At 40.2% G+C, this 24,836-nt stretch overlaps 1 protein-coding gene across 1 annotated transcript; it reads left to right on the forward strand.

Annotated features, from left to right (window-relative positions):
• Positions 1–2,036: 2,036 nt before the first annotated feature.
• LOC307018149 (uncharacterized protein) lies at positions 2,037–8,624 on the forward strand. Its single transcript, XM_079648270.1, has 11 exons — positions 2,037–2,213; positions 2,695–2,809; positions 2,992–3,126; positions 3,322–3,408; positions 3,784–3,891; positions 4,233–4,296; positions 5,493–5,554; positions 5,902–6,104; positions 6,668–6,827; positions 7,610–7,716; positions 7,958–8,624. The coding sequence occupies exons 9-11, from the start codon at positions 6,677–6,679 to the stop codon at positions 8,021–8,023; spliced, it is 324 nt and encodes a 107-aa protein (XP_079504396.1). The 5' UTR covers positions 2,037–2,213; positions 2,695–2,809; positions 2,992–3,126; positions 3,322–3,408; positions 3,784–3,891; positions 4,233–4,296; positions 5,493–5,554; positions 5,902–6,104; positions 6,668–6,676; the 3' UTR covers positions 8,024–8,624.
• The last annotated feature ends 16,212 nt before the right edge of the window (positions 8,625–24,836 follow it).

Consider the following 24,836-nt stretch of genomic DNA (forward strand, 5'->3'; position numbering starts at 1 on the left):
ATACAATAGAAAGTGGGTTTCAGCCAAAAGATCGGCATCACGTATGAATAAAAAGGTCCAGACAAGACACAGTGACAGTGATAGTGACATTACTGACTTTGTGTTAGATGTTGCATGCAATTCAGATGAGGCAGCTGATGTTCCAATGAATGAACATGTTACTTTGGAAAGCGAGTCTGTGGAAGAAGAAAATGGACAAAATGCTGATGCTGAGAGCGATGATGATGGGTCAATGTGGGACTTCATTGACCCAAATCCAGTCATCCTTTCATCTGAATCAGAAGAAGAAGAACAACATGTACCGGTAGCTGAATACTTAGTGCCATGGGTCAATGCACACCAAATAAAACATATGGCAGTAGATGACCTACTCAAAGTGTTCAAGAAGATTGGACATAAGAATCTGCCATCAACAGCTCGTACGTTATTAAAAACAGACAAGAAGGTGACAACTGAAGAAAAATCGGGCATGAGTTATGTATATTTGGGACTTGAAGATTCCTTGGTGAAGACCTTGGACAAGTACCCCCAGGAAATACTGCACAATACAGACAGCATTGACATTTCTTTCAATATCGATGGTCTCCCTCTTTTCCGCAGCTCGAATACATGTGTGTGGCCAGTCTTGTGTGCAATAATGATGGAACCAGTCACTGTCTTCCCTATTGCCATAACATGTGGCAATTCAAAACCAAGCAATTTAGATTTCTTACTTGACACAATAACAGAATTTAATCACATCTTGCAACATGGCATTCAGTACAAGGACAATGCAATTCAAGTGATACTGAAGTGCATCGTTTGCGATGCTCCTGCAAAAGCAATGGTGCGGGCTACAAAACAGTATTCTGGATACTACGGTTGTGAAAAATGTACGCAGAGAGGTGTTTGGTATGGCAGGCTGACATACCAAGACATTGACAACATTGTGCTAAGAACAAACCAGTCATTCAGGGATCAGTCTCAAGAAGAACACCATAAAGGAGTTTCCCCTTTCACTATTCTTCAAGTGGATGCTGTGAATGTATTTTCTATGGATTATATGCACCAGGCCTGTCTTGGGGTCACACGAAGGCTAATTCTTCTGTGGGTCAGAGGCAAAAAGGAAATGAGGCTCCCTGCGACACACATAGAAGAAATCAGTGAAAAACTTCTGGACCTTCGGAGGTGTATTCCAAATAGTTTTGCGCGGAAACCCAGAGGCCTTGGAGATATTGAAAGATGGAAGGCTACTGAGTACCGTCAATTTTTGCTGTATACAGGAAAGCTGGTGCTCAAAGGCATTCTTAGGAATGACCTTTATGATCATTTCATGGCCATATCTGTTGCTATGTGCATTCTTGTTTCACCAACTCTTGTGCAAATTCATAAGGAGTATGCTCACAACCTTTTAGTCTACTTTGTACGGAGGGGTCGTGAACTCTATGGCAAGGAGTTCCTTGTGTACAACGTGCATGCCATGCTCCACATATCCGCTGATGCTGAGCGGTTTGGAAGCCTGGACAGCTGTGCGGCATTCCCATTTGAAAACTACCTCCATAAGATGAAGAGAATGGTCCGTTCTGGGAAGAATGCCCTGGCACAGATTGTGAAAAGGATTCACGAGTTGGAAAACGCTCCATGCACAACATGTTTGACAAGGGCAGAAAGCACCATGCAACTACAGAAGCCGAACAATGCATTTATTTTGGATGGTCCATCTTGTTGTGAGGCGGTGGCTTTATCAAATGAGAAAGATGAAGAGGGAAATAAGAAAGTGTTGTGCAGGGTGTACAACAGAACTGAATCTGTCTTCATGGAGCCCTGCGATTCCCAGATTATTGGAGTATATTGCATCCACTTGAACGACAGCTGCATGAAGCTCCTGACAAGAAAAAGCCTCCACACTAAAGCCATCATGGTTGAGAAAGGGAATGGCAGAAAGGCGGTGTTTCTTACCATTCTGCATGGATTATAATAGTTAAGTGCATTATTTCATTTCAATAAGCACCACTGCTACAACGTTTGCAAGTATTTAGTTGTTCTGCATAGTTTATCCAAAGTATACCACAGATGATGTAGCAATTAAATATATGATAGTAAGCTTAGTGATAAACAGCTTTTGTGTCTTGGTCTTCAGGTAAAAGATGTCGGGCGAATTTGTTGTAGTAGAGTTTGTGGACGAGATGGCTGTTGAAGTCGTCCACAAGTCATGGATACAGTCAACAAGAGATGTAAGTAAATACATGCATATACTTGGAACATTGTCAAATATATGGGTTTGCAGCCGTTTGATAAAAAATGGAACTTAAAGCGTTTCACATATGTGGTTGGTTGGGGCGGTGGTGTCTAGGGGGCTTTTCTTCCCCCTTTAGAGGAATTTTGGCCCTTTTTCCCACTGGTGGACGCACTTTTCCACTCCCTCCACAATCAGTGGAGGTGTACTAGTCAGGAGTCAAGGGGGGGGGGGGGGGGGGGGGGTGTTAGTGACATTTCGGTGACTGCGCCTTAAGCTTTTATCTTCTTTACTATCTACAGGCCTCGTGAGACCACCCCTTGGGCCAAAAAAGTGGTCTCTTAAGAGAGGTCACTTCTCATAAGAGTTTCAATAACATGGGATGTATAGCCCTTGATCTCAATACAGGACCACTGTATATCACTACGCAATTCATTAAAACATTTTAACTACATTCAGTCGCTGCTGTTATATTTCAGCGTCTGTGTTGCTATTGGCCAGCAAGGGGTGGAGCCTCTTCAAAAGCCAGGAGAGGGGAGCTGCCTGACAAAGAGAAATGGAAGCTTTATGAAGTTAGGATATTTTCATTTGGAGGTAGGAAGCATTTAATATTTACAGTTTGAAGCGTTAGATTAAGTACATAATTCATGCTAGTTTTGTGTACTAAGCGGGAACTGTAATAAATTGAAGTGAAAAAAGGAAACAGAATGACGTTAATTTTATTACCTTGTCAGTATATCAGGTCTCTTAATATAACATATTGTTTCCAACTTCAGACACCTATGAGAAGGCTCAAGAAAGGGCGAGAAAGGCTGAGGATACCTCCAATGTAGAGACTGACACAGAAGAATGTTGACGGAAAACTAAGAAGCCTGCAAAGTTTCAGGTTTCAGAAACTGAAGATGCTGATGGTAAATACAGAGAATTGGGCATAAGAGTATATTTAAATATGTGACGACATAGATGGCTTCATAATTGCCACAAATTAATAGAAAAACAGTTCAACGGAATAAGAAATATTAACCCTTTCAGTTTTCTTTATTAAATGTCATTTAATGTGGTGCTTCACTTCACCTGTTAATCTTTATTAAATAATGTTAATACAGACGAAGAAGGGGAGATACTGGAGGCAAGTGACAGTGTCCCTGCTCTAGTTCTGGCCGAGCTACCAACACCTCCTCAACGGACAAATGGTAAATGAGGTTGGCACAAGGATCAAGTAGAGCTATATCCTCAACTGTTAATTTCAATTATTTTAGTTTCAACATGAAGCTTGAGTCACAAAAGGAAAAAAACAGCATTTGCTTGTATGCTAATTTTATTCCCAGGAGGTCCAACCTTTTCTTAAACACAGTATCTAACTGGCTAACTATGGGCTATTTTGACATATAGAACAATGATTACTTTTTGGTACAGACATGTATGCAGTACCAGGTAGATCAGTACCGGTAAATTGATATTTTGGGAGTATCTTCTTGCAGTGAAAATAAAGTATTGCTTTCATGTCCTAATGAAAAATGCATTAATAATGTTTTATCGATAACCGCACTCATTAAATTCTGTTTAAGGCTGTTCTGCACCGAGAGCGATATCACCAAGTACCAGTACCCCTTCCAGGTCTATTTCTGGGCATAGAATCCAGTCTCCTGTGTGTCCTAACAGTGACACAAGATCAGGTATTTAGGACTATTGACATTGTGCATTTGTCTTCATATTTAAAAAAAAAACCTGTTTCGAGTAATGATATACATTGGTCCTCTTGAGAGACCACCCCATCTGCCAAGCCAAACCGATCTGTCATAAAGGGTGGTCTCTCATAAGAGGTTCAATAGCATGGGATGTGTAGCCATTGGTGCATGCTGTAGTGGTCTCCCAAGAGAGGTGGTCTTAAAATGAGGTCACTCAAAAGGGGCACCACTGTTTTCACTTTGCTCCATTTAGCCTTTCACTTTATATTAATTTAAATATTCTGATACAGACATTTATAAATTAATTACATTACTATCTCTGTATACAGTGATGACTTCAAGTGCACGACTGTCTGAGGATCATCGTGGAGGAAAGCAACCCTTCCATACCAGGTAAGGAATCTGAGGCTTTGTAGTTTTACCCAAGTATTTACTGAGAGTAGTACGTAGGGTTTCACAACTACCAATATTTACTAGTCGACACATTTTTCAAAATAGTAGTCGACTAGTCGACTAGTCGTTACGTCATAATAAAGACACACAAAGAGAGGTGTACAACTGTATTTTATATTGGAACTCATACAGTAACATTAAACACTGCCTTTTAATTTGTGTTACATGGCTGAGTAAATAACAAACAGTAACTGGACTCACCAAAATCGACAGCAAAAAACTCTTATTTACATAAATGCCACGTAAATCCAGTGCGCAACACTTTATTCGCTGTCCTCCACGATAACGTCCACCTTTCCATATTTTTGGTTTGAACACCAACGCATCGACATGTGAGGGAAGGAGGCTTGACCGCTTTCGGGTGACAGTGTTGCCTGCCAGGGAAAAAACCCTCTCACTCGGGATGCTTGTGGCTGGAATAGCCAGGTAGCTCCTCGAAAGAGGGGGAAGCGGTGCACGTTTTCTGCCCACCACTCCAGTGGATTATCCATTGTGGGGATATGCGGTGTCCGCTGGCAGTAATCCCATAGCTCATCATCCGCATCACTGTTGACCCGTGTTTTCTTGCTGTTCGTTTGCCTCTGTTCAGTGCTGACGCCGGTCCGTTGCTCACTGGTGCTAGCATTACTGCTAGTGCTAGCTGTCGGAAGCGGGTGTCTCATCTTCAGATGGTTGCGCATAGCAGATGCATTTGTATTGTACTTCAGTACAGCTGTACACAACTGACACTTCACTGTGGAGTTGGTTACATCTTCGTTGAGGTACTCCCATACATAAGAATGTCGGACGTGTTTTGGAGCATTTTGCAGCACCTCGTTTACCTCAATTTCTTTCACGACTAGTCGACTAGGGCCTACAGCGCCGACTAGTGGTAAAGGTAGTCGACTAGTCGACTAGTCGATTAGTTGGTGAAACCCCTAGTACGTACATGTATATCTCATTGCTCACCATGATTGGTCTAGGCCATTCATTGGTACAGTCACCCTGTGCTAAAGCATTTAGACTAGTACATGTAGTACATTAGACCAATCTGATATTAAGCTGTAGCGAATCTCTGTTACTACTCATGCCATGTAACTATGGCTTACTGTTGGCATGTACTGCAGTGAAGTAATAATTTCATGTTATGTTTTCAGCACCCCCACAACACCCAGAGCTTCTACATCTGCTGCAATAAATCCTGAAAGTGAGCCAACAGGTAACAAAGCCTAATGTAACAGTTTTACTTCAAGAATATTTTTCAAAATTGTGATCCAGAAAATATTCAATTTTGATTTCTTCATTCTAAACATTGTGTTCTTTTGAGACAAATTGATTGATGATTATGGCATCCTTTTAACATTTTTTTCTCATTCCATTTACGTTTAGCTTGGGATCTAGCACTTGCCGTTGCTTGAAATATGTGTTTAACTTCAACGCAACATGAAATGTAATGAATCATTTGTCGCAATTGCCTTAATGCATTATACATGTATGTGGGTGAATAGATTAGACAAATTCTAAGCATAATATTTAAAAATGTGGAATTGTGTTATCTTGCTACAGGATTCCAGAGCAGGATGCTGATGCGTATGCAAAACCTTGAAGAGTCACAGGGGGAAATCCTTAGAATGCTGCGCTTCTTGACAAGTGCCAGCAGAGCAGCATGAGAGGAGTTGGACGATGTACTACCAGACCCTGTCAGCAGTACTGAGGAGCTGGATAGGCTTTGTGAGAGGCTTACAGATAAGGCCTTCAAGAGACAATTGGTATGTTCCATTGTGAAAGAAAAACTTATTTTGTTAAGAATCGCTTAAATTTTATGAAGAAGTAACTCCATCTTCCAAAGAGACAGATAGGCAGACACCAAGACAGACAGGCAGGCAGGCAGGCACACATACAGACAGGTATACAGACAGATAGGCAGACAGACAGGCAGGCACACAGACAGCTAAACAGGCAGGCAGACAGGCACCTAAGCAGGCAGCAGGCAGGCAGGCAGGCAGGCATAGATAGATAGATAGATAGATAGATAGATAGATAGATAGATAGATAGATAGATAGATAGATAGATAGATAGATAGATAGATAGATAGATAGATAGATAGATAGATAGATAGATAGATAGATAGATAGATAGATAGATAGATAGATAGATAGATAGATAGATAGATAGATAGATAGATAGACATAATTGGGACAACTGAATTATTTCAAAACTGTAGTAGTTATATTCAATGCTGCCTTTGTTATATATATCTGACAATTTAGCATTTTCACTTGGATGTACTCAAGGGTTTTTTACTAAGAAAACTAATTATCTACATTGCAGACATGCTATATGACTTCCTTGGGTGGCCACAACATCGGAGACACCATCCGGAGAATGCTCTCCAAGTTGGGAACCAATGCCTTATGGTCAACGTATAGCCTCAAGGGAAAGAAGGGCAGGAACGCGTTGATTGACCTGTCGGTCACCAAGGTCCTCATCAGTAAGTGTTTAAGTCATAAATGGCATGCAATTGCTTCTTCAGTATTTTATGAAGCTCGCCTGATGCACTCCAGAGATACTCAATATAACATGTTGATTATCATTTATTATAACCGAAACGACCATTTTGGGGATGTTATGTTTCATGTGCATGAGTGGGTACGTGTCTGGGTCTGCATCTTCGTTAGTGGATCTTTCAAAAACTATGTGACATTCTAATTTACTTATTTGTATGAGTATTGGTCATCCATGGGCCAAGAACCCTCATGATTTCGGTGCTGATTCTATTTTTATATCTTTATTGTTGTGGCCATCTTGGATTTTCTTAATTTTCTCCGGGGTTTGGCCATACTACCGCGTAAATTTTTCAGCTGTTCATGGGGGGTAATCATCTCGGTTAGCGATAATGGTCCCAGGTGGGTGATAATGGGGGATATTGATCCTAGATCGGCGCTAATGGGGATATTGGTCCCAAGTGCGAGATACTGGTCCCCAGTGGGTGATCATGATAATGAGCGAAATGGTTCAGCAAGAAACCCATTTGTCTGGCCATCTTGAATATTTGGTGCCAGTAAAGATTTGGGGGATGTATCCTGTGTTCGTCTGTGAATACCATTCTAATTACAAATATTAAAATATAAAACTGCCTTAGGATTATTTAGTTTAGATTTGTGAGGAATAGTTGTTTTAGTGTTAATTCTTTCACCAGTACATATACTTGTTACTCTTCCTTTCTTCCGTGCATTGCTTGGGGTTAGCAGTTTTGTGCTACTTTTCCTACAGGAGCATGCTTGAAAAACCATCCTAAAGCCAAGGCTTCCGAGGTGGAGGAGCAACTGTCCGAAAATCTCAAATATGCACCGAAGAAAAAAGGAGGGCCAAAATACAAGGTGATAGTGGATTCTAGTGACTTACTTAAATATTTGGTCCATCTCTCCAAATGTCTGTCAATAAAGCATTTACATATCACATAAATTTACCACTTTGACATATAGTATGTGTCATCAGTACTTAAATCTTTGCAATCTCACAAAGTTAGTTATCATTATCACTACTCATCAATTAGGAACAATTAAGGATTTTATTTTCTAATATACCATGTATTCCCTAATGTGCGTTCTTGCTTTTTAGGAACCTGCTGCAAAGAGAAGGAAGAGCGTCGCATCTGCAGTCGATACAGATACAGATTCAGATTAACATTTCACATATTATGCCTGGTCATTGGTGCACGGACATTTCGGCCAACGGACGTTTTGGCCAGGTATATTTGTCGGGGCGGACGTTTCGGCCAGCTTGTACAAAAAATATAATAACTGAATAAATAAATATTTTATTTCATTTAAATTCACCTACGTAGTAGATACATGTTACTGCCATTCAAATATATAATAACTGAATAAATACATATAGCGCCACCAACGTAAATGTTCATTTAGTCTACAAGGTCTCGGTTCGAAAGCCACAAATGTTCAGCTGGCCAGCTATTATTGTATTACCTTGGACAATGTTTTATCTATTGTTAGGTTATTTCCTTGAGGTACTTAGAAAGTAGTTTAGGTAAACCTGTTATGCCTTCATATAAAGAGATTGCAATTGATATCATTTATATCCCTCTTTGTGTTACTACATTTGACCATGGCTTCATTATGTTCTTTTGTTCAGGAACATACAAATTAAACTGGTTACTTATACACCTTAAGTTTGCAGAGAATATTTAAATTTCCATAATTGTAGAAATATGATAAAAAATATCATTCTACTGTCTACATGTCCTAAAATTAATTATGGGTTTATGGAATTTCTTATTGATATACAGGACTGTCTCAGAAAATTAGAATATTGTGATAAAGTTCTTTATTTTCTGTAATGCAATTAAAAAAACAAAAATGTCATACATTCTGGATTCATTACAAATCAACTGAAATATTGCAAGCCTTTTATTATTTTAATATTGCTGATTATGGCATACAGCTTAAGAAAACTCAAATATCCTATCTCTAAATATTAGAATATCATGAAAAAGTATACTAGTAGGGTGTTCAACGAATCACTTGAATCGTCTAATTAACTCGAAACACCTGCAAGGGTTTCCTGAGCCTTGAAAAACACTCAGCTTGGTTCAGTAAACTAAATCACAAGTATGGGGAAGACTGCTGATCTGACTGCTGTCCAGAGGACCGTCATTGACACCCTCCATCAGGAGGGTAAGACACAAAAAGAAATTTCTCAAAGAGCAAGCTGTTCACAGAGTGCAGTTTCAAAGCACATCCACAAAAAGTCTGTTGGAAGGGGGAAATGTGGCAGGAAACGCTGCACAACCAAGAGAGATGACCGCAGCCTTAACAGCATTGTGAAGAAGAGTCGCTTCCAGAATTTGGGGGAGCTTCAAAGACAGTGGACTGAAGCTGGAGTCCAGGTATCAAAAGTCACTGTTCACAGACGTGTCCGGGAAATGGGCTACAATAGCCGTATTCCCATGGTCAAGCCACTTCTGAACTCAAGACAACGGAAGAGGCGTCTGACTTGGGCTAAGGAAAAGAAGCACTGGACAGTTGCACAGTGGTCCAAAGTCCTCCTTTCAGACGAAAGCAAGTTTTGTATTTCATTTGGAAGTCAAGGCGCCAGAGTCTGGAGAAAGGCTGGAGAGGAGCAAAATCCAAGTTGCTTGAAATCCAGTGTGAAGTTCCCACAGTCAGCGATGGTTTGGGGAGCCATGTCAGCTGCTGGTGTTGGTCCACTGTGTTTCATCAAGCCCAGAGTAAATGCAGCTGTGTACCAAGAGATTTTAGAGCACTACATGCTTCCGTCTGCTGAAAAGCTCTATGAAGATGAGGAATTCATTTTCCAGCATGATCTGGCACCTGCCCACAGTGCCAAAACCACCAGTAACTGGTGTACTGACCATGGCATTACTGTCCTCGATTGGCCTGCAAATTCCCCTGACCTGAACCCCATAGAGAATATGTGGGGTATTGTGAAGAAGAAGCTGAAAGACACCAGACCCAACAATGCTAATGAGCTAAAGGCCGCTATTGAAGCATCCTGGGCATCCATAACACCTCAGCAATGCCACAGGCTGATTGCCTCCATGCCACGCCGCATTGATGCAGTAATCCGTGCAAAAGGATTCCCAACCAAGTACTGAGTGCATTAATGGACATTTTCAAATGTTTGATTGTGTTTTGCTGTTATAAATCTTTTTTTTTTACTTTGTCTGAGGAACTATTCTAATTTTTTGAGATAGGATTTTTGAGTTTTCTTAAGCTGTATGCCATAATCAGCAATATTAAAATAATAAAAGGCTTGCAATATTTCAGTTGATTTGTAATGAATCCAGAATGTATGACATTTTTGTTTTTTTAATTGCATTACAGAAAATAAAGAACTTTATCACAATATTCTAATTTTCTGAGACAGTCCTGTATATCTATGTCAATTTGAATCATGTCATGATGTATTATGCATTTGAACCATTGAAATGCAAATAAAATTGTCTAAGAAGTGTATTATTAAAATGTGAGTTGTGTTGATTACTTTGAAATAATTAAAGCTAATCGAAAGAAAATATAATTGCAAATAGAAAGTGATCTAAAGGTGGTGTGAACGTTACATTTCAACGTTACATTTCAATGTGGTGACCACGTTATTTCAACCATACAAAATCACGTGGCCTCCACGTAAATTGCCACGTTGTCACAACAACAGCATCACGTGGCTGTAACGTGGCAGCCACGTGCAATTGTTAGCTGGGTAGGTGGGACCGGTCTGAAGGGAGAAGGATTAGCTTGGTCCTGTGTAGGAGACGGGAGGTGAAAGGGGTGAAGGAGGCTTGCGTATTATCACCTGAAATGACAGCTGACGAGAGGGAAGAGCAGATATAGAGAGGCGAAGTCCCGCCCATCTACTTCCGACCCATGGGACCCCGGAAGCGGAAAATTATACATTGACGTCAATGGAGAGAGAAAAGTCATCTTTCGATCCCGTTTGAATTGTGCCACGAATGACACATATGATGTTTGTCAAATTAAAAGAACATTTTGCAAGTCAAAAAAATAAAAATGTGTCGTAAAACGGTGAAGTTACAATTTTTTTTGTGTGAAACCGCTCAGTGAACTACAGGTCTCTGGTCTCGCACAATAAGCGTCACCATCACAAAGATGGCTGTCACGTTAGTAAATTTCACCTGTTTCTTTCAGAATGAGGCGAAAAAGTATAAAACGAGGTAAAAATCACTACAAGTCTGGGCATGTTGAGAGCTGTACATACACGAAAGGGAGCGGTTCTGTAAGAGCCAGCATGCGGGACCGGCTTTACAAGGTTTCAGTGAGTAATATGAGTGCAATGTTTAAGGTTAATGTCAGCTAGCTAACAAGGTACACTAACGTGTTTTGTTTTAGCAACTAGTTTTCTCCTTAAGAACTTTGTGGTGTCTGTGTATGCTGTGGATAACATTAGTGTTCACAAGAACAAGATACAGTCCCGTGTTTTGTTTTAGTTGCTCTCCTTTTTACATCTCGTTGTGTCATTTGAGTTTATTTGCTGTGTGTAGATTCAAGGATTTTGGTTATCTTGTCCAGGGATGCAAACTTGTCACCTTTCGGCGAAATTCTCCGTTTTGAATCCAAAATAGGTCGTTTTTGTGATTCCTGTAGATCTGCAATAAAAATATTTTTGGGGTATGGGAGGGGGTCTGGGACCCGGATTAATGTGCGGCCGCGAGCTTTTTTATATATATTATAATGAAGCGCGAGCTGTGTGCTCGAGTCTTCCTGCCTGTCGGCTCTGCTCATGATGTATAATAAGCCTCTGCTGCTCGGCGATGATTGTCTAGCTTCAGCAGCTACATTACCTACGTAATATTAATATTAACTGTGCGTCCGGAGTCACTGTGGCACAGACTGGACCGCTGGTGAACAGCTGTTAGAACGGGCCGTTCAGGTGTTCACAGTAGAGCTCCCTGTCGGAGCGGCAGAGCCTGATGTGCACTGAAAAGTTTTTTTTCCCCGTCGCAATATTATCGTTGAGCTAGCCAACTAGCATACATTGTCACTATCTGCTAACGTTAGCTTTAGCCTTCGTTTTCTAATCGTTTTTTTCATAGGCTATAAACAGAGGTGTGAAGGATTATTTGAATTATTTGAAGGATTAAAGTAACGTGGTATGACAGGAAAGTTCAATCTGGTATATTCATTTTGGTGTCACCTTATATATGTTCATGTGTGTTAAATTTGAAGGGACAAAGTATCCTTTCCTCCCCCAATATATTGAGGTGAAAGGCCAAGGCTCTGGAATGTTTCCCTCGTAAAAAAAGGGTGTGTGTGACACAATCTTGTAGCAGATGTGTATGTGTTTTCATTGAAGTAAATATAAATGCTACATGATTATTGGTCAACTATACCTCTGTTCTTATTCTTTCATGTGTGGGTACTAAATGGCTACAAACATTGTGGAGAAATTAGCTTAAACATCTTTCATTACTCTATATGAAATGGAAGCAGTTTTTTATGACAGGGACGAGAGAGGTGGGGGAGGGACGCATTCCAGGAGTTTCAGCATGTCAATTGTCAGGGGAATCGACTTGTTTTCAATAGAGGTGTGTGGTTAGTTACTTTGTGTTAATAATAGCAGTATGTGTAAAGGAAGCTGGAAATATACAATGTGAAACCTTTTATTTGAAGTAAAGATGTGAACAATAGCTCAAACAAATGGAAGGGCCATAGGTAAGCCTGAGAAGTTTGACTATTTGAAAAGCATCTCTAATACCGCTTAAGAGCATAGGTAATGTGTTCCTCGTTGTTATTGATATGAAAGTAATTAACATGTATTACGTATATTTAGCCAACTATAACAACTATATCTTAAAACATACTTTTAACTTGTGTGTGGCAGTCAGGAGGCGGGAAGATGGACTCAGGGACCAAGGGCCATAAAGGAGATGTGTGTGTGCTGGCTGCAAGATGTGAAATAAGATAAGGAAACTTGTTGTTTAGAGCAGGTTCGTACCAGACACCAAAAGGTGTCTGGTCTTCGTCAAACTGAATGAGACTTTTTGTTTCCGGGTTTCTTCTGCTGTGTCGCACTGATTGGGTGCGACAGGCCATGTGTTCGTCTCTGCCAATAAGATGACCTCTGGGGGAAAGCACGTACACCTCCTCCTCCTGTGTTTTAGTATGAAAGACTGTGTTTTCCTTTGGTTCGCGCTCTTGTTTTTCACCAGCCGTTCCTGAGACCTGTCTCACACACGTGGTAGAACCTGAGCCCGGAGTACTCTGCAGAGTGCTTCGTGATTTCTTTGTATTTGTATCGTTACTGTATATCATTAAAGCAGGATTATTGTTTAACTTGTATTCTGGTGTTTCTTAATCCCTCTCTTCTCCCGAATTCACCCAGCTTGTCAAACGACACGCGGAGACGAGGTTGGTTTTCAACATCCTCTAAATCTCCAACAAATGGTGAACCCGACGTTTCTGAGTGGGGTGTTTTCGGGGAAGAGACCACCAGCGGCGAGCGGACGGAATAGTCCAGGGCTAAACATCTCGGCCTCTTCTGACAACTACAAACAGAGCTCTGTACAATAGGCTACCAGGTGAGCAAACACGATTTAATTCGAAACCTGTGATTTGACCATATTCCAAATTTTAGGGTTGTCAGACGAAGTTTACAGTGTTTTTTATAGTAACGATGCAAATGCGTGTTTTAGTTGTTAAAACCGAATATTGAGTTTCGGCAGGCCAGAAGGGTATTAAAGTCCCTGGCTTGGAAGTGGAGGTATAAGAGTCCCCACAGTTAAAATCGGATATCAAGTTCCGACAGGCCAGAAGGGTATTAAAGTCCCTGGCTTGGAAGTGGTGGTATTGAGTCCCCACAGTTAGACTGTCTAAGAGTAGTCAGTTGGTTGTATTAAGTCTCCATATAAGACTGACCCAAAATAACGAATCCACAGCTCGACGGGGCTGGAGATGAGTTATTTGTTATAAGTGATCCAAAGGAGAGTAACGCAAACTTCAGAAAGTCATTCTGAAGTGACCGGGCCTCACTATATCCTTTGGTGTGTTGTGAATATTTACTGGTAACAAGGACAGTAAGTCAGATCAATAGATATGAAGTCTGTGAATATTTACTGGTAACAGAAACAGCCTAAGTCAGATGAATAGATACGAAGTCATAATGAAGGGAACATTTTAACGAGAGGAGCGTGAGTTGAGAGCTTACGAGGACAGTGGGTTAAAAAAAAAAAAAAATTAAATAAAAGGATAGCAGAAGTGTTAATTGTTGAAAGAAGCCCCCCTTTTCCAAAGGAGGCTGAGAGCTACAGCAGGGGAGAGAGAAGGGGGTGTCAGTATTTGTCTGTGAGAGTTCCCCCCACCCTTTTTCCTCTCGAGAGCAGCAGCAGCAGCCCGGAGTGTGTCTGCTTGCTTTTTTCTCTAGTGATCTGAAGTTGGAGTTTAATACATAGAAAATTAACAGATCAAGGTGTGATTTGAAGTGGTAGATATATTGAAATAAATAAGAAACAATGATTTGCTGCTATTTAAATATAGTCTGTGAGAACTGATTGATACCGTTGCATTGCGTTGTGAATTTCATGGTATTTGTCATTAACTAAGGATTGTACTTAATTATATTCCAAGGGGAAAATTATATTAAATACAGGAACAAAAGAGTAGAAAGTAAAGATAAGGTTTTTGGAAGTTTGTCAGAGGGAATCTGTTAATGTTTAAGCATGACAGAGGTCCTGCACGAGGTTTTGCTCCAGCCATCTCACACGGTTACACAAAGGGGTGATTTATGAGAAACTTGTGGTCAGGAGAAATGAGATGTTTTGGAAAGTAGACAGAGAGAGAGAGAAAAGTAAGGTTGTTGCTAAAATATAGAGAGTAAAAGTTATATAAAGTTAACTACTATTCGGGAGAATGTCATATTGTTGAATGAGTAACCTAAAATAAGTGAAGATGGTGAAATAGTTTGATTAAGGATACAACCGGTAACTACTGATTAAATACACAGTGATGGTGTACATGAACATTGAGAGTAGATTAAGTTGTTTTGTTCTTCATGCTTTTCACCAGAAGTCATTTGAATTGTTATTATTTTTAAGTCGTGTTGTTTTGTGTTATATTTCTAGACTATAATGTACCCACATGCATGTGGTTTCTTTGTCCCAGTTCATTTTAAAGTCAGCCGCCTCATGGCTAAATCTATTTGACCCCATGAGGTCAAGAGTCATTCTGTTAGACCACCATCTTGTGAAAGACAAATCATTGTTCTTTTGTCACATTTTGAATTAGAAAAGAGTTCATTTTGCTAGATCAATTTATCTATAAATGTTGTAGTGGGAGTTTTGTGTTTGCTAACATTTTTAGGAACGACAACACTAGGAGATGAGTAAACTCAAGAATCCGTGGAGTGTAAATACATTGAGAAAAACACATTTTTATACTCTAACTTTTTGCACATCATAGACAAGGAATTCAGACCATATAAATAAATATTCACCAAAAGTAATAAGTAAAATGGAAAGTAGACATGGGCCTACACTTGAGTCAAATTATATTACTGTGATCTGATCAGTGTGCTCTGCAGGTTTACTATTGTGCTAAGTAACAGTGGGATTTAAAATATTGGAGAAAGTATGGAGATGTTCTTTCGTAGTGTGTGAAATATGTGATGCTTGAAACAGGTATTTCAATTTATGGAAGAAAATGGTTTCCTGAAAGAGTCAGGTTGGGTAGATATGTAACAATGGATGAAACAATTTATAGAGGGAGTTTTTGTAATATCATTAGTAGACATTAATGGTGTTGTTTAGATGGCATTTAGTAACTAAGACAGATAGTATGATTAGAAAGAGACAGAGTGGAAAGGGTTGGATTGATTCAATCTCAGTGTGCTAGATTTCTTATGGATAATGCGTCCCGGGACCTGGACTCCCCCTCTGAGTTAGAAAGGCTACGACCCCGTCCCTCCAAGCAGACAAAAGACCCAACCCAAAAGGAGGCTCCTCCTTCTCCATCAAACAGACAGAGAACCGGAGCTGAACCGTCTCCACCTGAGGCATCCAGAACCAAACCGCTTGCTGACATACAGAAATACTCTCATCAGTCCCTCAGACAGGGCATGAAGCTGAGCCACGAGATTTGGCACAGGAGCAGAGTGGGGGACATGAGAGCAGAATCCGCCCTCCATAAAGCAGCAGAGAGACTGTAAAGGAGGAGATGAAATGCAAAGCAGTGCAAAGAACAGTGGCATGATGTGGGCTGCAGATGTGACTGGGCCGAAGGCTGCCTAAAACAGTTACAGCGGATGGATTCAAGAGCTGATGGACTGAAGAGAAGACAGAATCAGAGGAGTTGGCATAGTCGATTTGAAGTGAGGAGGTCGGGGTCACGGCTTGAGACAACCAGGGGAGGAGAAAAGGAGAACGGGAATGAGTGAGTTTACACATAAACACACTTATTCACAAAACGCACATAGAAGACACCACATTTAAAGAACTTGAATTGACTTGATAAATAAGTAAAGATAAAAAGAGGTATTAACCATGAATTAATCGATTGGTAAATTCAAAATAGCAGTAAAGAGGAAACTATTAATGTAAAATGAGAAAATCATCCTAAAAACACACTGAGGGTTAAAGGGGGAGACATGAGGGAAATATGCACTACACTTTAAGCAGGGGGTGTTTTGGAGTAGCACAGTGTAGAACCATATTCTTCAATCTTTCCATCATATTAATAAATTATTCTTCAAGAGATTTTTATTCATGTGTGAATAAAGCAGTGATTTCATTTGTTACAATATTGATTTCACCATTGTGGCATAGTTATTACCATAGGAGGGCTTTAGGATGGAAACTGTTTTTAATCCTTGATAGAGTAAAGGGTGATGGTTGCATGTTCGGACACCCAAGGTTCCACACACTGCTAAAGAGTTTAACATTGTTTTTAAGTAGACCGGAATTGAAGATAAATGAGTATAATGAGCTATGAAATGCAGAGCTACACAGATCCTAGTGATGTTTTGACTTAAGATAATAGTTATGTACACAAGTTTCTGAATTAGATTTCTTAGACATTTTAATACTACTTAGTTGTAAATAAATTGCAGTAGTAGTGGTACTATTATGAAGTGAGTTTTGTACCAAGTTGCAGGAAATGTGGGAAGCAGCCGTCCCGATGACAAGTTAGAGATATCTGACTTAAGGTGGTAATCGTGAATTGATAAATGATGGCGCTCCATATATGACTGATTTTTGTAGACAAAGGATACTGGCTTATGCTGAAGTATCAAAGTCTCTGCAGAGCACGACACATGGCCAATGAAACTGAGACCAAATGACCTTTGACCCTGACTGACAGTGTGACTTGAGAAAAGCACTATCAATGACTGACTCTGGGGCTGACCAAACTTGACTTTACAACCTGACAGTGTGGGTGTGAATGAATTTCTGCATGTGATCAGTGTAACTGCATGATTCTAAAACAATAACTAACCGAGCATGTCTTTGGACTAATACATTATTTTGGAGCTCCATGGGAAACACAGGTTTCCTACAATTCCACACGTTTGAAAAAGCACATGTGACCCGTTTCTAATTCCCGCAGGAGTTGGCGGTTTGCAAATGTAAAACTCAAACTAAAATCTAAAGATTCTGTTTCTTTTAGGACTGCCAGCTGGAAATGAACACTTATTTTCCCTGGAGTGTTTACTGTGAAAGATGATGGATATACTTTTGTGAATGATGTTTGGTATTTTCTTATAACCACTGGTTACCTGAAAGTTTTCTTCCCATACAGGATTTTATTACACATGTTTACATGTGTAAAAAGGGGGAGTGTGGGATATTTTCATTTAGGGACTGGAAGAAACCTGCCGCCCCAACTCAGATGTTCAATCTGACCATTGATTGACAGTTTTATATTTAACCTGCTCCATATCTGGGGATAAGATACTGTTTGATTAATGTTGACATGTTTCTAATATTGATTGAGTTATAACAGGTAACACAGATGCAGAATCAGTGGCCAAGGGGCTACTGAGAGAGGTAATTCCAGAATGAGAATGAGAAGGTGAACTGTGATAATGAAAACAATTTGGTAATATTTCAACAGGTATTAAAGTAACTGAGGTTTGAAATGTAGAAAGAACATATTACAGCTAAGTTAAAACATAGTAATGTAATGAGATAGAATTTAATTTAGACAACATCTTGTAACTAGCCTGGTAAAGAAGTAAAAGCCATAGACTGTTTAGATCATTATGGGGATGTACATTTAATTTAAAGTCATAATAGAAAGACATTTGATGACAGTATGTTGAATTTCTGTATTCATTTTTCAGCTTGATAATATCCAAGCAGTGACAGGTAGAAGCAGTCTCGCCTGGAAATTATTCACTTTGTCAGTATCATGATTTTAGTTGTTTTTAATCCATAACATTAGTGTGTTTCTTTACCAGAAACATTAGCAGTTCATATTATATTTAGATTTTAAATGGGATCTCAAGGATTTCATTTATAATAACACAGATGCTTGTCAGGAATTCAGAGCTATTGAGATATGTTATTTAGTTCACCTGAAGATGTTGGGGTTTATTTTGTTGACACAGGCCAAGTATTAGAATTCTGAAGCGGCCTACCAGCGGTGGGTCAAACACCTGAGGGCCCAGAAGCACTGAGCGTAGACTTGAGGGGTGGGTATCAGATTTCTCCACACAGGTTGCTGATGCCAAAAGGGGGACCCGAGGAGCAGGAGGCCGACACAGCGGAGTTCGTCTGGCTGAAGGTCGTCAGGCCTACGTGACTCAACCCCAGGTTCTCCGGCCTCTACAGAGTGACCCAGAGGACATCTCATGCCGTCCGCCGAGGAGCAAAGGGGGACATCTGGTACTACTGGAGCCAGTGTGCGGCGAGGAACACTCCGGCTAGGACCTTGGAGGACATCAGGATGGACCTGGCTATCGTCAACGCGGACATCCCTACAGCAGACGACTTGGAAGCAGGCATCAGCGGACTGGAGGAGAAGGACCTCGCGGACATCCCGACAGCAGACGACTTGGAAGGAGGCGTCAGCGGGCTGGGGGACTTCTCGAGGCAGCAGAGGAGTCTACTTCTCTCTGATCAGATTCATCAGTTCCACCTTTGAAGGAAAGGCCGCATCTCCCCCTCCCTATCAGCTGCCCTTGTTGGCGTATTCCGCTGAGGGGGGGGGGGCCCTGATGATTCAACAACACGCAAGGATGCTGCTGTCTGGCACTCAGGCTCTCACTCTGATAGTTTCTTCATTGTCATTGGAGGTTGTTTTCTGTTCTCAAGGGTTTAATGAAGGGGGACAGACACCGTATTAAAGAAGGACAGTAGTTTTGTTTCAAATGTCTTATGTGTGTTGGTCTCGTTAATGCGAGACCAAAAAGGGGGAATTGAAGGATTATTTGAATTATTTGAAGGATTAAAGTAACGTGGTATGACAGGAAAGTTCAATCTGGTATATTCCTTTTAATGTCACCTTATATATGTTCATGTGTGTTAAATTTGAAGGGACAAAGTATCCTTTCCTCCCCCAATATATTGAGGTGAAAGGCCAAGGCTCTGGAATGTTTCCCTCGTAAAAAAAGGGTGTGTGTGACACAATCTTGTAGCAGATGTGTATGTGTTTTCATTGAAGTAAATATAAATGCTACATGATTACTGGTCAACTATACCTCTGTTCTTATTCTTTCATGTGTGGGTACTAAATGGCTACAAACATTGTGGAGAAATTAGCTTAAACATCTTTCATTACTCTATATGAAATGGAAGCAGTTTTTTATGACAGGGACGAGAGAGGTGGGGGAGGGACGCATTCCAGGAGTTTCAGCATGTCAATTGTCAGGGGAATCGACTTGTTTTCAATAGAGGTGTGTGGTTAGTTACTTTGTGTTAATAATAGCAGTATGTGTAAAGGAAGCTGGAAATATACAATGTGAAACCTTTTATTTGAAGTAAAGATGTGAACAATAGCTCAAACAAATGGAAGGGCCATAGGTAAGCCTGAGAAGTTTGACTATTTGAAAAGCATCTCTAATACCGCTTAAGAGCATAGGTAATGTGTTCCTCGTTGTTATTGATATGAAAGTAATTAACATGTATTACGTATATTTAGCCAACTATAACAACTATATCTTAAAACATACTTTTAACTTGTGTGTGGCAGTCAGGAGGCGGGAAGATGGACTCAGGGACCAAGGGCCATAAAGGAGATGTGTGTGTGCTGGCTGCAAGATGTGAAATAAGATAAGGAAACTTGTTGTTTAGAGCAGGTTCGTACCAGACACCAAAAGGTGTCTGGTCTTCGTCAAACTGAATGAGACTTTTTGTTTCCGGGTTTCTTCTGCTGTGTCGCACTGATTGGGTGCGACAGGCCATGTGTTCGTCTCTGCCAATAAGATGACCTCTGGGGGAAAGCACGTACACCTCCTCCTCCTGTGTTTTAGTATGAAAGACTGTGTTTTCCTTTGGTTCGCGCTCTTGTTTTTCACCAGCCGTTCCTGAGACCTGTCTCACACACGTGGTAGAACCTGAGCCCGGAGTACTCTGCAGAGTGCTTCGTGATTTCTTTGTATTTGTATCGTTACTGTATATCATTAAAGCAGGATTATTGTTTAACTTGTATTCTGGTGTTTCTTAATCCCTCTCTTCTCCCGAATTCACCCAGCTTGTCAAACGACACGCGGAGACGAGGTTGGTTTGCAACATCCACCAAATCTCCAACAAATGGTGACCCCGACGTTTCTGAGTGGGGTGTTTTCGGGGAAGAGACCACCAGCGGCAAGCGGACGGAATAGTCCAGGGCTAAACATCTCGGCCTCTTCTGACAACTACAAACAGAGCTCTGTACAATAGGCTACCAGGTGAGCAAACACGATTTAATTCGAAACCTGTGATTTGACCATATTCCAAATTTTAGGGTTGTCAGACGAAGTTTACAGTGTTTTTTTATAGTAACAATGCAAATGCGTGTTTTAGTTGTTAAAACCGAATATTGAGTTTCGGCAGGCCAGAAGGGTATTAAAGTCCCTGGCTTGGAAGTGGAGGTATAAGAGTCCCCACAGTTAAAATCGGATATCAAGTTCCGACAGGCCAGAAGGGTATTAAAGTCCCTGGCTTGGAAGTGGCGGTATTGAGTCCCCACAGTTAGACTGTCTAAGAGTAGTCAGTTGGTTGTATTAAGTCTCCATATAAGACTGACCCAAAATAACGAATCCACAGCTCGACGGGGCTGGAGATGAGTTATTTGTTATAAGTGATCCAAAGGAGAGTAACGCAAACTTCAGAAAGTCATTCTGAAGTGACCGGGCCTCACTATATCCTTTGGTGTGTTGTGAATATTTACTGGTAACAAGGACAGTAAGTCAGATCAATAGATATGAAGTCTGTGAATATTTACTGGTAACAGAAACAGCCTAAGTCAGATGAATAGATACGAAGTCATAATGAAGGGAACATTTTAACGAGAGGAGCGTGAGTTGAGAGCTTACGAGGACAGTGGGTTAAAAAAAAAAAAAAATTGAATAAAAGGATAGCAGAAGTGTTAATTGTTGAAAGAAGCCCCCCTTTTCCAAAGGAGAGGCTGAGAGCTACAGCAGGGGAGAGAGAAGGGGTGTCAGTATTTGTCTGTGAGAGTTCCCCCCACCCTTTTTCCTCTCGAGAGCAGCAGCAGCAGCCCGGAGTGTGTCTGCTTGCTTTTTTCTCTAGTGATCTGAAGTTGGAGTGAAATACATAGAAAATTAACAGATCAAGGTGTGATTTGAAGTGGTAGATATATTGAAATAAATAAGAAACAATGGTTTGCTGCTATTTAAATATAGTCTTTGAGAACTGATTGATACCGTTGCATTGCGTTGTGAATTTCATGGTATTTGTCATTAACTAAGGATTGTACTTAATTATATTCCAAGGGGAAAATTATATTAACTACAGGAACAAAAGAGTAGAAAGTAAAGAGAAGATTTTTGTAAGTTTGTCAGAGGGAATCTGTTAATGTTTAAGCATGACAGAGGTCCTGCACGAGGTTTTGCTCCAGGCATCTCACACGGTTACACAAAGGGGTGATTTATGAGAAACTTGTGGTCAGGAGAAATGAGATGTTTTGGAAAGTAGACAGAGAGAGAGAGAAAAGTAAGGTTGTTGCTAAAATATAGAGAGTAAAAGTTATATAAAGTTAACTACTATTCGGGAGAATGTCATATTGTTGAATGAGTAACCTAAAATAAGTGAAGATGGTGAAATAGTTTGATTAAGGATACAACCGGTAACAACTGATTAAATACACAGTGATGGTGTACATGAACATTGAGAGTAGATTAAGTTGTTTTGTTCTTCATGCTTTTCACCAGAAGTCATTTGAATTGTTATTATTTTTAAGTCGTGTTGTTTTGTGTTATATTTCTAGACTATAATGTACCCACATGCATGTGGTTTCTTTGTCCCTGTTCATTTTAAAGTCAGCCGCCTCATGGCTAAATCTATTTGACCCCATGAGGTCAAGAGTCATTCTGTTAGACCACCATCTTGTGAAAGACAAATCATTGTTCTTTTGTCACATTTTGAATTAGAAAAGAGTTCATTTTGCTAGATCAATTTATCTATAAATGTTGTAGTGGGAGTTTTGTGTTTGCTAACATTTTTAGGAACGACAACACCAGGAGATGAGTAAACTCAAGAATCCGTGGAGTGTAAATACATTGAGAAAAACACATTTTTATACTCTAACTTTTTGCACATCATAGACAAGGAATTTAGACAATATAAATAAATATTCACCAAAAGTAATAAGTAAAATGGAAAGTAGACATGGGCCTACACTTGAGTCAAAGTATATTACTGTGATCTGATCAGTGTGCTCTGCAGGTTTACTATTGTTTTAAGTAACAGTGGGATTTAAAATATTGGAGAAAGTATGGAGATGTTCTTTCGTAGTGTGTGAAATATGTAATGCTTGAAACAGGTATTTCAATTTATGGAAGAAAATGGTTTCCTGAAAGACTCAGGTTGGGTAGATATGTAACAATGGATGAAACAATTTATAGAGGGAGTTTTTGTAATATCATTAGTAGACATTAATGGTGTTGTTTAGATGGCATTTAGCAACTAAGACATATAGTATGATTAGAAAGAGACAGAGTGGAAAGGGTTGGATTGATTCAATCTCAGTGTGCTAGATTTCTTATGGATAATGCGTCCCGGGACCTGGACTCCCCCTCTGAGTTAGAAAGGCTACGACCCCGTCCCTCCAAGCAGACAAAAGACCCAACCCAAAAGGAGGCTCCTCCTTCTCCATCAAACAGACAGAGAACCGGAGCTGAACCGTCTCCACCTGAGGCATCAAGAACCAAACCGCTTGCTGACATACAGAAATACTCTCATCAGTCCCTCAGACAGGGCATGAAGCTGAGCCACGAGATTTGGCACAGGAGCAGAGTGGGGGACATGAGAGCAGAATCCGCCCTCCATGAAGCAGCAGAGAGACTGTAAAGGGGAGATGAAATGCAAAGCAGTGCAAGAACAGTGGCATGATGTGGGCTGCAGATGTGACTGGGCCAACGGCTGCCTAAAACAGTTACAGCGGATGGATTCAAGAGCTGATGGACTGAAGAGAAGACAGAATCAGAGGAGTTGGCATAGTCGATTTGAAGTGAGGAGGTCGGGGTCACGGCTTGAGACAACCAGGGGAGGAGAAAAGGACAACGGGAATGAGTGAGTTTACACATAAACACACTTATTCACAAAACGCACATAGAAGACACCACATTTAAAGAACTTGAATTGACTTGATAAATAAGTAAAGATAAAAAGAGGTATTAACCATGAATTAATCGATTGGTAAATTCAAAATAGCAGTAAAGAGGAAACTATTAAAGTAAAATGAGAAAATCATCCTAAAAACACACTGAGGGTTAAAGGGGGAGACATGAGGGAAATATGCACTACACTTTAAGCAGGGGGTGTTTTGGAGTAGCACAGTGTAGAACCATATTCTTCAATCTTTCCATCATATTAATAAATTATTCTTCAAGAGATTTTTATTCATGTGTGAATAAAGCAGTGATTTCATTTGTTACAATATTGATTTCACCATTGTGGCATAGTTATTACCATAGGAGGGCTTTAGGATGGAAACTGTTTTTAATCCTTGGTAAAGTAAAGGGTGATGGTTGCATGTTCAGACACCCAAGGTTCCACACACTGCTAAAGAGTTTAACATTGTTTTTAAGTAGACCGGAATTGAAGATAAATGAGTATAATGAGCTATGAAATGCAGAGCTACACAGATCCTAGTAATGTTTTGACTTAAGATAATAGTTATGTACACAAGTTTCTGAATTAGATTTATTACACATTTTAATACTACTTAGTTGTAAATAAATTGCAGTAGTAGTAGTACTATTATGAAGTGAGTTTTGTACCAAGTTGCGGGAAATGTGGGAAGCAGCCGTCCCGATGACAAGTTAGAGATATCTGACTTAAGGTGGTAATCGTGAATTGATAAATGATGGCGCTCCATATATGACTGATTTTTGTAGACAAAGGATACTGGCCTATGCTGAAATATCAAAGTCTCTGCAGAGCACGACACATGGCCAATGAAACTGAGACCAAATGACCTTTGACCCTGACTGACAGTGTGACTTGAGAAAAGCACTATCAATGACTGACTCTGGGGCTGACCAAACTTGACTTTACAACCTGACAGTGTGGGTGTGAATGAATTTCTGCATGTGATCAGTGTAACTGCATGATTCTAAAACAATAACTAACCGAGCATGTCTTTGGACTAATACATTATTTTGGAGCTCCATGGGAAACACAGGTTTCCTACAATTCCACGCATTTGGAAAAATGCACATGTGACCCGTTTCTAATTGCCACAGGAGTTGGCGGTTTGCAAATGTAAAACTCAAACTAAAATCTAAAGATTCTGTTTCTTTTAGGACTGCCAGCTGGAAATGAACACTTATTTTCCCTGGAGTGTTT

The sequence above is a fragment of the Notothenia rossii genome, assembly GCF_949606895.1.
Source record: "Notothenia rossii genome assembly, chromosome: 9".
NCBI classification, from domain to species: domain Eukaryota; kingdom Metazoa; phylum Chordata; class Actinopteri; order Perciformes; family Nototheniidae; genus Notothenia; species Notothenia rossii.